Genomic DNA, 17,115 nt, shown 5'->3' with positions numbered 1-17,115 from the left:
TTTATTTTAAAATGTTGAGTTATCACCAATGTTGGTTAAAAAAATACGGATTAAATTCAGAACCTGCTCATTTTTAAAGTGTATCAAGAATAAAACAGCAGTCAGCATAATATAAATATATTTCTGTTAATCTTTTTCGCCTTCGACAAATTCATCAACATCCACGGCTGCCTTTCTAGACTTTTTGCCGCCGGGAACCTTTGCATTGAATGACTCCGCCGTCCTCTTCCTCAGCATCTCGATGTCTTCGTTCTCATCAGTTTGGTCAGCCCACTCTAACACTAATCGTCTACCGTAAAGATGAGTTGATTGACATAATGCTTCAAATGCACACTGAAATAACATTGCGGAACATTTAATCAAAAATAATTTGAAGGTTTACATAATATAATTTAACGTAGGCGTTGTCACGCCATGGTCTAGATAGGTTCAGGGGAATCACTATTATGGCTTTTTTGAGGTTTTTATATCTATTTTCCATTTTTAGATTAGAGAATCTAGAGAGGCGACCATGACATTAGGTGTTATAAAACATACCTTAGCATCGGCCTTCGAGTGGAAATCTACAAAAGCAAATCCACGATGTTGTTCCGACCCTGTCGTCAATTTTTTAGGTAATCTCAAAGTCTTTATTTCGCCGAACGCCCTGAAAACATAAAACAAAGCCGACATTAATCATTGAAATAAAACGTGTTTTTGTTTCAATCAGTTTAATAGACTCTTATCTGGAAATAGATAATGTTGGTGCAATTGTATTTATAGCGTATTCATTACCGTTAGTAGATAATAAAATATGCCTGAACATGTCTGGGATATTAATGTATTATGTTTGTACCTGAATATTTCGTGAAGTTCATTCCTGTTGGCTTGGAAGGGAACATTCCTGACGAGTAGTTTAGTTCCATTTTGAACTGTTGCCTTGGAGCTCTTCTTCGATGTTTTTACTTCAGCTCTGTTACCAATGTTTTTAATAGATCAAACAGATTAGAAATACAATATGATGTATTATTTTTATTCTTGAGTATAACAAAAGTTTCTTAAATCATAATACTAATTATTCATTCCAATGTTTGCTACTTTTATGGTAAATTTGTAAAGCAAAAAAATGATTTTGTATTTGTAAAAATTAAAAAAATCCACAATATAATAAATCAAAAAAGAAGATTACTTACACATTTCCTCTCTCAGATCTCTTTAATTCTAATGTTTTTCCGTCTAAAGTAGAACTCTGCAATGTCTTTAGAGCTTCATTGGCTTGCGTTTTTCTATAAAATTGTACAAAACCATATCCCATAGAAAGGAACTGTCCAGGATTCTTGGGATCTTTTTTCTTTGCAACAACCACACTGTGTATTTTTCCACAACTTTTGAAATGCTGAAAAAATAAAATAATAACAATTAATTAATTATGGTTACGAATCTTTTACATTTTAAAAGTTCTTATAAAATAGTATTTTTAAGTACCTCTTTTAAATTATTCTCAGTAGTTTTAAAGTTAAGATTTTTAACGAAAATTGTACTGTCATTTTCTGGCATTTCTGTGTCCTCTTCTATTTTTTCCTCCGCGGCTTTTTCTTCGGTTTTCTCCGCTTCTGATTTTTCGGCTTTCGATACTTTATCGGTTTTCGTCGTTATTTCGGTTTTCGATACTTTCTCTTTACTTGATTCCTTTTCTTGTTTAGCTTCTATTTCTTTATTGTCAATAGTTTTTACGAAAACATTCTCCGGTGCCCATTCTAAATATAATGGGGCTGCTTTGAATTGTGAATAAGCTAGTTTATTAAATGCTTTCTTTGCTTCGAATGGCTCGATAAAATCTACCAATGCAGTGATACCATGGTTCGGCATAAGGAATCTTGCAATTTGTCCATGTTTTTCAAATAACGCCCTAACTTCATCTTTGTCAGTGTCGGATGCTAAATTTTTAACAAGAATGCAAGTTTTTGAACGCTTTTGCGCTGGCTGCGATAAAAAAGGATAATTATGTAGATTAAATAATTAGTAAAAAATAACGAAACATATGCAATCGAAATTACCTTATTAAATGCGTCGAGATAGACTCCATTACTCTCCAAAAAGTTTTTCGTTTCAGCAACCAACTGAGTTTCACCTAGGGCCAGTCTGACGGCGGCGCTTGTATCTAAAATGCAAGAATAATTAAATTACTAACAAAGTAATTCTGTGTGGAAATAAATAGATTTTGAAATTTTATTAATGAAAACACTTACTTTTATTATTGTCATTAAGCAATTGTTCTTTAGTAGTGCCGTAGTTGGTGGCGATGACGTCAGCGACGGCGTTCGCGCCCAAAAACAATGTGTTCCAGTTGTGAGAGGACTTCGCCTGCGCTTTTAGTTTCTTCGCTTTCTTCTCTTTAAATGAAAGGTCGCCTGAAAAATTAAGGTAAAATATATGCACAAACATATCACAACATACAAAAAATGGAACTGCTTACATTCTAACTTGTTCAAAAATTGATTTTTTTAAAATTCAATCTACAAACAATTTAATCTAGGATCCCATTTTTTTTAATCTATACTGATCATATAAATAGGAAAGATTTGTATTTTTGTATGTATTGAAAGAACTCAAAAACTACTCAGCCGATTTAAAAAAATCTTTCACCGTTAGAAAGGCAATTTGACTGTGAGTAACATAGGCTATATTTTTTTAATTTCACGAGGGCGAAGGCCCGAGCAACAGCTAGCTAAAACAATTATTAAAATAACCGTCGGAGATATTAAAAATAATTAGTGGTTTAAGCATTGGTGTTCATGATAGCTTTACATCTATGTATCAAACATACTGTCGTCTTCTTCCTTCTCCAGCTTTTCAGTTCTAGCAGGTAAGAGATGCAGCATTCTGCCGCAGAAGGAGGTGCCGTCCAGTTCCGTGTACGCCTTCAGCGCGTGCTCCGGCATCACGAAGATAACTGTCGCAAAACCCTTTGGCTGCCGCAGTATTGGATCTATCGGCATGTTGACTTCGGCTATTGGACCTGATTTAAAAAAAATAACAAGTTTTTCAAATACATTTTTTAAACACACTCAAGGAAACAGAAACAATTGTTGTCTCGTCAATTATTGGATAATGAAACATTAGATTTGCCAAATAAGTAACAAAATTATTTTAAATATTTGTACCTATTGCAAAAATCTTTTACCATATTTTTCGAAAGTCTTCGTCACTTCTTCTTCAGATACCACGTAAGGTAAATTTCGCACGAAGATGCTACCGCTTTCTCCTATACTTTCTTCATTACTTGTTTGCTAAAAGAAACGAAACAAAACAAATATTACAAATAAGGCAATTATTGATCGTAACACATTCTGTACTACTGTCTCAGTCATTTTTAAATGAAAGAATAATGGCATTGAAAGTGTTAACGTTATTATTGTATGAAATATTAAAAAAAATATAAAGTAATATTTACCTCTTGTCTCTTTTTAGTGTTGATCTGTTCCTCTTCTTCATCTTTCTTGGTCTGGCTTTCATACTTATGAACATGTACCCGATGACTGCCTGAATCAATAAAAAAAAATTATAACTAAATAGAGGTTTTAATTTAAAAAAGTATATATTTGCATTACTTATTAGTGTAAATCAAAGAGATTGTATAATTTTGCAGCAAAACATAAATTAATACATACCTATAAACAACTTATCCTTAGCAAGTGCCTTTTGTAATTCTTTTTCAGTTCTAAATCCTACATAACAGAAGCCGGCAAGCTTCTTTCCCTTTCCGAGGGGTAACCTCAGGGAAAATGGCACTAACGGTCTGAAAAATTCTTTTATGTCTTTCTTTTTACATTTAAATGGTAAACCATTTATCTGAAAATTAGGAAAAACAATACTAGTTATCAAAAATATGTATTATGTTAAAAATAGATAGACATCTTACTAATATACATGGGCTTCACACTTATGTTTTTTTTTTAATTCCACATGGACGGAGTCGCGGGCGAAAGCTAGTGATCAATAAAAACAAGTACAAGGTATCACTTCACTACCATGTTATTCATTGTAATGTAGATTTACTCTATAATATAATATAATATAATATAATATTTATTACACAAGGCAACCTACAACAAGAGCCAAGACTTTCATGAAATGTATGCAAAAGAGACCATAAATAAATTATTATTATTATTTATATATGGAATACTCACTTTACAATAAAACAATGGCCTGTTTCTAACTTTCTTGGGTTTATCTTCCTCTGCATTTTCATTTACTTTGTCAGTGTTAGCACCATCCACTTTTTTCATTAGCAACTTCATGTACTGGAATATAAATAAAAAATGCAGTTTTTAATGTACTTGACTTCATTGCCCAACTGTAAAAGAAGGCTATTATTGTTATTAATTACATTTTTTTTACTAGCTGTTGCTTTCGACTTTGTCCCCTTGAAGTTTAAAAATATAGCCCATGTTACTCACAGATAAATTACCTTTCTAACTGTGAAAGAATTTTTATCATTAGCCCAGTAGTTTTTGAGTTATTTCAATATATACAAAAATACAAATCTTTTAATATTAGTTGTTCAGGAATTAGGATAACAAATTAAGGTTACTCAAGTCTTAAATTACCTCTAAATCACTAATTTGCTTATTAGCAACTTTCTCTTCACTTTTTCTAACTTCTGGTACTATATTTTTTTCTTCTTTTCTGTTAATATTTTCTTCCTCATTCTGTTCAGCTTCATTGCCACTATCTTCATTGTCACTTTTTTTAACTTCCTCTAACACTTCCTTAATCCATGATGTTTTTTCATTGACATGAGCTTCTATGAATTGATCAAATAAAGGATCACCTTTATGCTGTGAACAAAAATTTTGTATACACTTCAATGTTAATATGCTAAAGGCCTGTCCCACACAATTGTTTGATAACAATCCAACATATATGATGGAAATATCTGAGGTTGTTCCCTTATCTAACATTGATGTTATTTTTAAGCTTTCTGAGCCTCTATCAACCAGTGGTGGGACAGATCCTTAAACTTATAAAAATTGTAATGGCATTGAACATGTTAAATTATTCATTACTAGTAGAATTATTCAAGTTGAAATTAATCAGATTGGTTGTCTAAAGAAATATGGTTTATTTTAGTATAGTAGTATAGTTTATTTTGCATGTGTTTGCATTTTTATTAGAAAAAAAAGCTATGCTAACCTTTTTAAGCAGCTCTCTTATTTTGTTTTTATTTCTTTCTGCACTTGATAGTTTCTGTTTCGTTTGCTTTGGTATATCTTGATCATTTTTATTAAGTTTTTTATAAGCTGAGCTATCAGTAGCATATTTGCTCCAAGCTCTTGGCTTCTTTTCATCGCCTAAATTTGCGCAGAATTCTACATTTATTTTCATAGAGTTGACACATGTGCCATCAAAAAACTCCTTTGCAACAGAAGCCTGCTCTTCTGTTCTGTATCCAATGAAGCCGAAATTTCTAAACTTTCCATCTTTTGTATATTTCAATTGGACATCTGTAACTTCTCCTTTTTGACAAAATAAATCCTTAAGTTTATCAACTGTAACCTAATAGGAAATAATTTATTTTTCAGTTGTTTTATAACATAAAGTACATTTAAATAAGAAGTAAATCTTACCTTGTTTGGCAAATTTTTAACTATTAGCCGAGACATTGTAAATATAAATTATATTGAAGAAGTCAAGAATATCCACATGTTGATATATTAAATATTTCTAAATAAAAACTTGTAAGTAGTTTGAGTACTAACAAAGTTTTATAATTGAACAAAGATTTATTTTACAAATCGCTTGGGTTTATGTCATTTATTTCTGACTTAAAACTCAATCACAAAGTGCGTAAACACAAAAATAAAGTTTGTGTCCTTCATTAATGATTGACATTCTGTCACACGTGGATTTTGACATTGACATTTGATACTGACATCAAAGAGAACACTATCGAACGATTAGTACATTTTCGGTTTTTCGGCTAAACATCACTATTTGACATTGACAGTTGTTATCGTTTTAAATGACAATTGTCAACTTGGTCAACACAGCTGATCTCTTTAAGAGTTGTGTATTGTGATTAATTAATTTAAACTGAAGTGAAATTCGACAGTATAAAGCAATTTTCTTAAGTTGTATTGATAAGTCGAATAAAACTTGATAAGAAAATGTCCACTGCTATGACATTTGGTCAAAAACCATTTATTCCAACACCACCTGATAAAGGCAGTTTTCCTTTAGACCACGATGGTGTTTGTAAAAAGAGCATGACGAGATTTATGAAGTGCTTATTTAATAACAATAATAATAACTCTTTATGTCGGGATGAAGCAAAAGAATATTTATCGTGCAGAATGGAGAATAACCTAATGGCTAAAGAAGACTGGTCTAAGTTAGGATTTAAGAATGGTGGCAGTTGAAATTATTTATATTTAGAGCGTAGGTAAGCAATTGTGTATATTAAATTTATAAAATAATTAATAAAATAAGCAAAGTATTTGATTCTTAAATTTCCTTATTTGGATGTTTTAATATGTTATGTTTCATATAAAATAATTTGCGTTACTGACTTATGTACACATTCATCATCATGGTCTTTTACATAATAAACTTCTAAATAGGATTTTTTGATAGTCGGCAATGAAAAAAAAAATACTTCAGTTTCCTTCTATTGTAAGAGAACAAGTCAATTAGATCAGTTATTTATTGTACAGTCTGTCCAATTAAACTATTAGGGATACACAATTTGACTAGAGGTTTTGTGAAATTGCTCTATTATATTCATGATTATTAAGAGTGTCGGTGGTTCATGGCACTTGTAATCTACAGGTTCGAATCCCGCCCTGTACCAATGTGGTTTTTGTTCTCTTAATTTCATATGTATATAATTTACCTGACTTTCTTATGGTGAAGGAAAACATTATGTTGAAATCAGCACATATCGGCGAAGAAATTCAAAGATATGTGTGAAGTCAACCAACCTGCAGTGGGCCAGTATGGTTGACTAAAGCCTAGTCGCCCCAACTTTGGGTAGGTTCCGAACCCCTCAGTGGGGATGTATAGTGAGCTGATGATGATGATGAATAATATGCATACCAACGTTAATAAGGCAAACTATGTTTGTCTCCTTTTGTTCTAAGACATAGTAAGCTCTATTAGTAAGGAATTTTCATTATTAGTACATATACAACTAAAGATGAAGATTATTGTTAATGCCACTGGTTACATAATAGTTAGTTGGAGGGAAGAAATTTGGGTTACTCTTTATGTGCAAATAAAAGTCGACAACTTGTAGAAATTTATTTATTTACGCTTATAGTAGTTAAACATGTTTACCTAAGATTTAAAAACTGCAAACTGCTTACTATTTACTGAGTACATTATTTTAGACAAGGATAAAAATTTTGATATATTTTTAATGCCAACAACTGGCCTTTTTCATAAAAGTAAATATCACAGTTATTATTAAATTATTTGTGACCAAAACGAAATTGTAAAAACGCCTATTATATTCTAGACTAAAGTAATGAGCGACTTGAGAGGTATGAAAATGCTTAAAATACAAGTCACATTGTTGTTGTTACTTAATATATAATGTCTATATACTTAAGAGTACATCTGTCAGTAAATCTATGTAAAAATGTATGTAATTTATAGATTTTCTGCTGATTGCACAAGAATGTTAACATATACAGCAAAGTAGAATATAGTTAATACATAATGTGGAAGAAAGAGCTTAAAAACGAGCAGACCAATATAATATAAAATTTTACAATTAGAATGGACACAACAGCAAGATACAAAAATACCAAGTTGAATTTATTCTGTACAACAACTAACTATATTAAGCACCATTTTCATTACACGGGCTTCTGTTTTTTTTCCCATTCATAAATTGGCAACACAAGCATACAATTGTTAAATGTGGATATTTTTTTACAAGTCTCTTAAGGCCATACATTTTGTATATCATAAGCTATAATTATAAAGTTGATGAGTACATATTTTACCATTAATCGATAACTATGACTGACTAATACAATTTACAAATTACAGTATATGTGTACCTCTTTTAACCAGCATAAGAGATATAGAACTATATTTCATTTTCTAATTCTAATAAATATTTTACATCAGAAATGTTTAAAGGTAACCTTTAACTTCTACTAAGGCATCCTTGTGGATTAATCTGTGACTAATATTATTTTTTTTATAGTTATAAAGCCATGTAATGTACAAACTACTTTTGGCTAAATATTTGGAGACTATAGACATTTTTGCCCACCAGATGGCGTGTTGTAGTAATCAAAAAAGGAACTGCAAGATTTTATAGTAACATTATTTTTTTCTTATCAGTTAAAATGAAGATTACAAGACTTTCATTATAATTTAACTAGATTTAATGGTTGGGCTTTTCACGTTAGAAAGTTAAAATGATTAAAGACAGGAGATATACTATAATATAGGATATACTATAAAAAATTGCGACATTGACTTTTATTAATAATGCTGTTAAATATGATATAAAAATTACCCATTTAGTACATAAAATATTATGCAAATAATGCTTAAATGCAAGATATTATACGAACGTCAACGCCATCTAGTGAACTATACCTAATTAATTTATTACCTTATTTCATATAAAATGGATAATCATTAGTTTCAATACAACACAAACTGTACAACAGCTAAATAAATGGTGTTATGTACCTTACATTTCATAAAAAACCAAGCACTCAATCATGTTGAGATCAAAATGTACAAATAACATTTAAAATTATGCCTCGTAACTAGAATTATCCTAATTAGAACTACGTGGACGCGGATTTAAGTTAACACTAACATCGGCAGTGAATAGATTTTGCGCATTATTTAAAATTAAATCTAAATTAGTTCTTCAGACATTCATAGATATGTACTTGTTGTTTTGGTAGATGTTGACAGATGTTTTTACTCCGTATGTACATTTTTGTTTATTATTAGTCCACATAAAAAAAACCAGTCTGATTAAATTATTACGATCATTATTCCTATACAAGCCCTGTTATAATTATATAAATACGCAATCGAGATTTAAAAGATTATTAAAAGATTAATACTATTTTAATATTATGTAACTTTTGAAGTTGTTTATAGTATAAGATACTTTACTCGTATGTATATTAAAAAATCGCTATTACACAGAATAGTAGAAAAGGTCGGTAGATTATAGAAGTCTCCACGGCTTAATATTTACAAATTATATCGTAAGATTGTCAGTATTGCAATGAAAACGCAATTTAAGATAGTTTTGTTATGAGAGACGGCAGCAGAGCTCGGCGATCGTAACGTGGATCCTGGTGCGGGTAGAGATCTGAATGGTTCCCGCCTGCCGGCGCGCTCGGTGGGGCAGCCCATCCAAAATGGCGCCGAAGGTAATTGCCGCTCTTGCTCGACTCTCATACGCAGGTCGTTGAATTTCCAATAACCTCTGCCTTTGAAGAAGTAAGTTTTACCTGCAAAAGAAAATTAAGTTAGTTCCGTTCAGTTGTTTTGGAGTTTCTTGACAACTAACAACTGTTCATCCATTCAAATATTAACATTTCAATTATAAAAACAATTAAGGTTTATGAACACATGTTGAATTATATGTGTTTTTACAACGAACCATAGAGTTTACAACGTGCAGTAAAAGTGAAGAATGTGTCTTACCGTCTTTCCATTGGAACACACTGTCAATGTTGTATCCGACGCCTTTCCACATGGCCATGTCGCGTGGGTAATCTAATTCCACTCTCCCTACATCTTCATCAAACCTGAAAACCACAAATATTACCTATTATTTTTTTGTCGTGTACGACTACCGAATGAACCGAAATGTGAGCATATCCAGTTAGAAAAGACAGAATTAATGTACGAGAAGTTACCAGAGTATCTACCAATGAAGACGTGCATTAGTCATTAAATGGTCTCTAAAAAGGACCCACAATGTCAATTAGTATGTGAAATAACATATATATACACACTTAAATAACACTACACTTAAATAACTTACTTCCAATAGACGGAGCCGCTGTAGAAGTATGTTTTGCCATTATGTCCCCATACCATAGCTGCGTCTAATTTCTCCAAGCTTTCCGGCAAGCCAAGTTCTCTCAAGCGTTTTGGATATCCCGTCACTAGGTATTGGGAGTCGAATAAATATAGCTCTTTACCTAAAAACAAAGTTTATATTACTATTCAAAGAAAATTTTAAATATTTTTTTGCACGGTTTTTGATTTAATTTGGCTCTTATTCATATATGTCTCCTAGTATACCTACCTACAAAAATAGCGATTTTTCTATCAGGTCTTTCATACACAGCATCAACATGTGTCAGATTTCTCGGCAGTTCAGTCCACATCCTATTAATTTCAATGGGATAGTTCGGGTAGTGTCCGGAGGCTCCTATCCTCCAGTGATACTGTGAAATTATTATATTATAATAAACAATAAATAATTAAATTAAAATGGAGTTACTCACAGAAGCTCAATTTTGTAATCTAGGTGTTAACCTAGATTTACTTAGCTACTCACTTTATTTTTAAATATGAAGAGTTCGTTGCGTATGAGTGCAACAGCGTCGTAGTTGGTATTGCAAGCATCCGGTTTGTCCGGAGCCGGCGTGGTGTGCTGCGGCGCGCGGGTCGGCGTGAGGCGCGGCTTTGCAGTCGTCTTCACGGGGTAGTGCGGCTTGTACCGCGGGTCGCTCGGACTGTTAGCCCGTGGGTAGGTCGGATATTCCGGACGAATGTGCGGGTAGCGAGGGCGGTAGGTGGTAGTCTGAGTTGTGGTTTCTGTCGGTCTAGGATAATGATTGTGATTTCTGCGAGGATGCTCCTCAGTTGCGTTATAATGACGACGTTCCGGATAGTATGTCGGAACATTCGTTCTATCTGGGTAGTTTGGTCTATCGGGGTAGCTCGGTCTATCCGGATAAGAAGGTCTGTCCGGATAGGTTGGTCTCTCTGGGTAGGTAGGTCTTTCGGGGCTACTTGGTTTTTCAGGATAATACTTAGGATATAAATTCGGATTGCGCGGGTACGGCGTGTAAGGTCGATGGTTCGGGTGATGACCTTGGTGCGTGTTATGGTGATGATGGATGTAAGGTCTTCTTGTGGTTGTTGTAGTCGTGGTGGTAGTCGTTGTTGTTGTCGGTGGTGGGGTTTCTATCGGTCGGTAGTAAGGTATCTTCCCCCATTTTCTTTCAGTTTCTTTTGAGCCTAAGAAAAAAAGATAAGTAAAATTAATTTATTTTTAATTATTCTATTCTAGGTTTGACTTTTGTCTTATTTTATATTGACTTGAACTTACCATACATTTGCTGTATACCGTTGCGGTCATCTTCTGGCAATACGAAATTAGGCTGGATACCTTGATACCAAGGAAACATAAGAGCTCCTTTGACGGAACTGTGGCTGAGGCCTAGAGAGTGACCGAATTCGTGGGCAGCCACCGCGAACAAGGATGTACCTGCAAAAATAGTTTTAAGTAACAATCATTTAGTATTCCAGTACATACTACAATAATAAATCGAAGATAACTTAGTTCTCTATCTTGAATACAAAAATAATATTTTATTTAAATAAGGTAAAGAGCGTAACGATTTTAAGTTCTTGAAGTCGTTTATCAACGTTCTCGTATTGAAGTTCGACATTACAATATAATAGTCCCTACGAGCGCCTAAGCCTTATTAACATTTAATGTAGAGAAGTTTAAGCAATTTATTTCGTATTGTTGGCACTACGATAATGTTACATAAGGCTACGGATTCAATTCATGTTTTCTAGGGTGAGTAGGTTTCTAAACGGGGAGTCCACCCTGCGCCTGCCTGTTTCCATGTTTGTGTAAATTATCAGGTGGGTACATGTAAAGCGTGCACACTTCGCGCTGCGGTCGCTCCTCGTATTGCGTCGCCTCCGTGTTTACACGTGCATCAAGCATAGCGATTGATTAATGCACAGTCGGGGACGTTTATTTCCTATCCATTTCAGGTCATTTGATGCTCATAATGCAATTAAGTCGAAATCTTCTCATAGCAAAACATACAAATGTACGTGCAAAATTGTAGCTTTTACTTTTATGGCGATTATTTGCTGAACGATATTCAATCCTAAGTGGTAAGTGAATTTAATTCTTTAACATTATGTTCTCCATGTGATGAACACCGTTGATGCCCCTGAACACGTGCATTGGATGTACACCGTGATGCGATTTTGTTCATTAACCCGCCTCTGTCCATAGTGTACAAATGAAGGTTACGTGCATCGAATTTAAACGACTTAACTGCTATTTAATTCCGCGCTGTGTCCAATTGATGCTAAGCTTATGTACAACAAATCGTGGATAATCATGTTACGTCTGCGATGATGTGTATTTTATTTATTATATAGTAGTAGCAACATGGTTGCTTAATTGGTTTCCGTCCTTAAGTGATAGTACGTAACAATAAATAAATAAAACATGATTACAAAATACTAATACGTCATAATAATCACTTCAGATATCATCATTTGTTTTGAAGGAGAAAATGATCACAAATTGTAACAAAGGTCTAATTCCAATTAACATTATCGGGATAGCTTAACTGGCTTTCTGAAAATCGTAACAGGAAGGCACGTTAACAACATAGGTGAGGGAGGTGTTCCGCACGCCCCCCCATACCGCCGCACCCCCGCGGCGCCATGCCCCGGCATTTGCATGTCAAAACAGCGCTGACCACGACACGCTCATTTCCGAACGAGCTTTTCGCGGAAAAACTACACTTTCGACAGAAGCTTAATTAACTGCCTCATATGGCCTCTTTCATGTCAGTTGCTTCGTGTAACTTTTATTTAAAACCAGGGTATATTGCTATCGCATGGTCGCGTTTTAATTATTATTACCGTTGTACACAACATTCAATGTGGACGTGCAAATGACAGTCGATTCTCATTGATATAAAACGGAAACAGTTTCACAATAACTGATACAACATGGGACGATTGCTAGCAAAAACCACTCGATTAATTTTAAAGTGTAAAACTTAAATAATGACATGTTCATAGTTTACTGTTATTATTGTAGACTTAAAATGTCACCAAATTAGCAACTTTAGCTTCGTTAAGTTATTCATTCCAGCTTACCGTCTTCATCGTCATTCTTTGGCTGCAGCAGCCAGAGCTCGTCATCGTCAAAGTGTGCGTCACCTCCGCGGCCCGAGCCAGGGAAGAACGCGTGGGCAAGTATAGAGCCGCGCCCGTCGAATGGGTACGCGTCGTCATGGTAACGCCTGAAAGAAAAATATACTTTTTATTTCTTATAGTATTAGTTGTCATCAAATTAATTTAAGAATTGGTAAGTGGGGTAGGTTTCAATATTATCGTTTTTTTTTTATCAAACAATTGATTGCTTTAAAAAGGGACCGAAACTGATCTAGGATATCCAAGTAATGATTTTAAAATGACGACCCAATTTGTTCAAATATCAAAGACATTTTTTAATTCAATAAACAAATGTTAATTTAGCCGCTTCTATAGCTCTTTTTGCTCACTGTCGCTGCGAGATACCCAATTAAAATAGTCATATAGCGGGTAACGTATTCATTCTGCAACAAACAGCGGGCTCCAGTGGATAGAGTCGACGGAGCAATCAAACTTGCTTCCCTCGGGTCGCCTGCCCACTACCGACCTAATCATTTTTCGCAACAACAAAACAGCGGAAAGACCAATGCATATTTCACGCAATATTACCCAGGTTGCGTTATTGAGTTTTCAAAGTGAGAGCTCCCAGTATAATACTGAAGTTTGATAATCACAGAGTAAAGCCAAGCAGATATGACTTAATTCATTTTCTCTTTACAATAAAAAGTATAATAATTTAAGAGTGTTGTAAACTATGACCTTGTCACTCGTAACTTGGGTAGGCTTCAGGAAGACTGGGTGGGGATATATATGAACTGACGACGACAACAAAAACCATCAGATATGTGTATCTTCGAGAATGTAGGATGTATATAGGTATAGGTAGATAGGCACATATAAGTATAGGTTAAACTAGTAAAAAAATATAAAGGAATTATAAATTGGATTTCTGTTTTCTCACTAATATTACATGATTCATTGCTGCAACTGCAAAGCGATACAACTCAATATTTCCGTTTTAATTTCCCCGCTCTCGATGCATTACACAGTTGCACAACTTTTGCGATTAAAGTTTCCACTTAGGTTTTAATATAACTGCTATTTGTGTGTACTTCGAGTTGTAGAAATTAATATGAAATGTATTACGAATTTATAAAGGAGACAACATTATTGAAGAAAATTTTGTATAAGTTAAATTGAAATCAGAAAAGTGTTTGATTTATGATGATTATTGTGATTCATCTATGGCGAAATTAAAAATTTATAATTTGCATCAAGAAGAACTAAAAGAAAATGTATGTTTTAAATAAGAAATTAGAGAATGTACATGCAACTGCTAAACCTATGTTTTCATATGATTTTTGAAATTACAGAAACATTGGCTCTTTGAAAGAACAACATATTGATAATTTCATAAAAGTATTTTCGTATAAATTTTGTAATAAACATGTACCTAGGTTTAGCGATCGGTGTTTACAAATAAGAAATATACAGAGCTCATCGAAGTTGAGCTGCAAGCATCCAATATAGCCGCCGCAATATGTTCGCGATCGTGGTTTTTGTTCGAGGTATTTTCTCATATCGCCGCACTCCACGGTCATCTAATAAACTAATAAAAAACTAAACTTTTCCCATCGCTCATTTGTATGCGATTCCTGTATGGGTCTCTACAGCGTTAATACTGTTTTAAAAATAACTTTTTTTACTTTTGTGTCTTTTTTACTTGTGTTGACAACGTAGTATAAAGTTAAAAAACGCATCCTTCTGAGTGGTAGACTAGTTCCTACAAATTAAAATGTATACACAAAATATAGAGTTCGTTATTTATATTTCGAATGTACCCAAATATGTTTTAATCTAATCCCGTGACGATCCACATGACTAAGGTTGTTGAAAATTATTTTAGCCATTAAAATAAAACGTATTACGTCGTTTTAAATTCAGTAGCAGTAACAATAGAGCAATTTACCTTTGGAAGCAGGTAAGATCTACCTAAGTATTAGATTAACACTAAAGTGGATTTGGCGAGTCACGTTCCTTTAGTGAAAGTGAATCGCGTACGAAAAGGTTTACGCTGAATAGAAATCAATTGCTGGGATAGTCTAAGGTTATTTGGTCGGATAGATTCAGTGTTATTACATAATTTATAAACATATTCAATGAAATAAAGGGTAACCTTTAGTAAAATATGATAGTGTGGTGTTATAGTCTTCATGACGAGCACTAACAAAAATCTTACTAATAGTACATGTCAGACAGATTTGTATATATCTTTAATCATTTTGCTCTACTAACAGAATAGAAGGAACGCAATTTACATTTTGATTCCTATTTGGCTAATTTGAGTAGACCCTAATCTTCGACGAAAAAAGTAACTTACTTTGCAAAGGAGACGACGATGTCCGCGTCGTCTGAGTTGACTTCTGTAAAGGTGAGGCGGGAGGCCTGCTGCCACACGTCGAGAGCACGCGCCAGAACGCTGCGCGTCACGTGCGGGTCTAGCTGCGATGGCCGCCGCGACGACGACAGGCTGACGAAAAAATAACACTCATTTAACATGGGTTTCCACTGTTGCAACAATTAAATATACAAAAATGTCTTGTGTTCTCTTTCAATTTCTGCCTGAGACTACAACAAACAGTGCAAATGCATAATTAAAATTATTCGGTGTAATAACTTAAAAAAAATGTTTGATATGTATTTTAATATGAAATCCTTGTCGAATCTTGAAAGAAACCACTCAGGTTCCTAAAGCAAATATTTAATAACAAAGTATAAGGTTGCGTAATTAAAACAAGTGTCGAGCGAAGAGCCTTTTTGCGGGATTTGTCAACTTCTCAATAAACTTGGGGGAGTTATTTTCTTTGAAAGGCATCTTTGTCGACTTTGTTAATTGTCACAATAATTATTTTTGAAAGCGATCGTACCGGTGTTGTGCAAAATTGCAAAATAATTTAAATATTGCTTCAGTACGAGAGTTGTCTATAGGAATATGATTTCGTTAATTTGCTCCAAACATTTATGAGCATTATGAAGCCCGTTATATTTTAAAATAACTATTATTATATTTGAAATCACTATTTAATCTGTTTTAGTATAGTTTTATACAGTGTAATTGAATACGGGTCTGTGCCAGTGCTGCGGTCACCGTGCACGTTTGTGCAACACATTTGCTTGTATGAAATATCGCTTCTGCGGCTAATTGACACCGTCAAACCCGCCGCGGACATTACAAATATCAATACAATTAGTGGGTAAAGTTAAAATGGGTAATGTTTGTTGCATTTACGCCACACCTTCGATTATAATAAAAAGTAAGTTTATAAAATGGATAAAACGAATTGAAATGAATTTACCGGATCTGAAATATGTACTTACTATATGTTATAATATTATAAATACACACAAAAGTTGAGACGGATGGATAGATATATGTTTGTTAGTCCATCTAATAAAATCTCAACGGAACTCGCTGAAATTAGGCATAGCTGTAGGATATAATCTGAAAATCAATTAGTAATTAAGATTTTTTGTAACTCCATGTGGACGGAGCCGCAGGCTATAGCTAGTTTTGGTATAAAGTCCTACCGATTACTTTCAGTACTCGCTTTTTACTTTCACTAAATTCAGAGCCAAAATAATTCCATAAATGATAGAAAACTTATCGCATTATATAAGTTAAATAAGATGAAAATATTATGATAAGATACTCAAATTATAATTATAGTAACATCAATTTGCATTATTAGTATCTATCATTGTCGACATATTAGTCAGGCATAATTTGATTATTGTAATGAAATGTGATATGAATATTGCGGGTGGCATATCTATTTATTTGCATAATGCAAATAAAATGAATTATCATATCTATGGTCTGCTGCATGAGCTCGAGGCATGGTACACTGCTCTGCGAAATGAGACGTGTGAAATATTTAATCGAGTGTTTTAATGGTTGCGAGCCGCGGCCCGCGGGCGGACTGATGG

At 33.7% G+C, this 17,115-nt stretch overlaps 2 protein-coding genes across 2 annotated transcripts in view; both read right to left on the bottom strand.

The window, feature by feature from the left end:
- Positions 1-101: 101 nt before the first annotated feature.
- LOC106108636 (probable RNA-binding protein 19) lies at positions 102-5,861 on the bottom strand. The gene is made up of 15 exons (XM_013289892.1): positions 5,613-5,861; positions 5,179-5,541; positions 4,593-4,823; positions 4,173-4,286; positions 3,651-3,831; positions 3,434-3,522; positions 3,164-3,269; positions 2,807-2,998; positions 2,229-2,390; positions 2,037-2,140; positions 1,465-1,962; positions 1,173-1,375; positions 836-952; positions 538-646; positions 102-333 (listed from the first exon to the last, which is right to left on the bottom strand). Exons 1-15 carry the CDS (start codon positions 5,646-5,648, stop codon positions 127-129), a joined length of 2,712 nt encoding a protein of 903 aa, XP_013145346.1. The 5' UTR covers positions 5,649-5,861; the 3' UTR covers positions 102-126.
- Positions 5,862-8,875: 3,014 nt separating this feature from the next.
- Positions 8,876-17,115, bottom strand: part of LOC106108559 (matrix metalloproteinase-25-like) — a 126,731-nt gene continuing 118,491 nt past the window's right edge. The window contains exons 5-12 of the mRNA XM_013289767.1: positions 15,509-15,658; positions 13,132-13,277; positions 11,321-11,479; positions 10,544-11,229; positions 10,289-10,430; positions 10,022-10,181; positions 9,679-9,782; positions 8,876-9,482 (exon numbers count right to left, since the gene is read on the bottom strand). Coding sequence (XP_013145221.1) covers positions 9,220-9,482; positions 9,679-9,782; positions 10,022-10,181; positions 10,289-10,430; positions 10,544-11,229; positions 11,321-11,479; positions 13,132-13,277; positions 15,509-15,658 — 1,810 coding nt within the window. The 3' untranslated portion in view covers positions 8,876-9,219. The remainder of the gene's footprint in view (positions 9,483-9,678; positions 9,783-10,021; positions 10,182-10,288; positions 10,431-10,543; positions 11,230-11,320; positions 11,480-13,131; positions 13,278-15,508; positions 15,659-17,115) is intronic.

Source organism: Papilio polytes, unplaced genomic scaffold (assembly GCF_000836215.1).
Source record: "Papilio polytes unplaced genomic scaffold, Ppol_1.0 DF821511.1, whole genome shotgun sequence".
NCBI classification, from domain to species: Eukaryota; Metazoa; Arthropoda; class Insecta; order Lepidoptera; family Papilionidae; genus Papilio; species Papilio polytes.
Note: the sequence above shows the minus strand (reverse complement) of the source record. Positions and strands in the feature narration are given on the sequence as shown.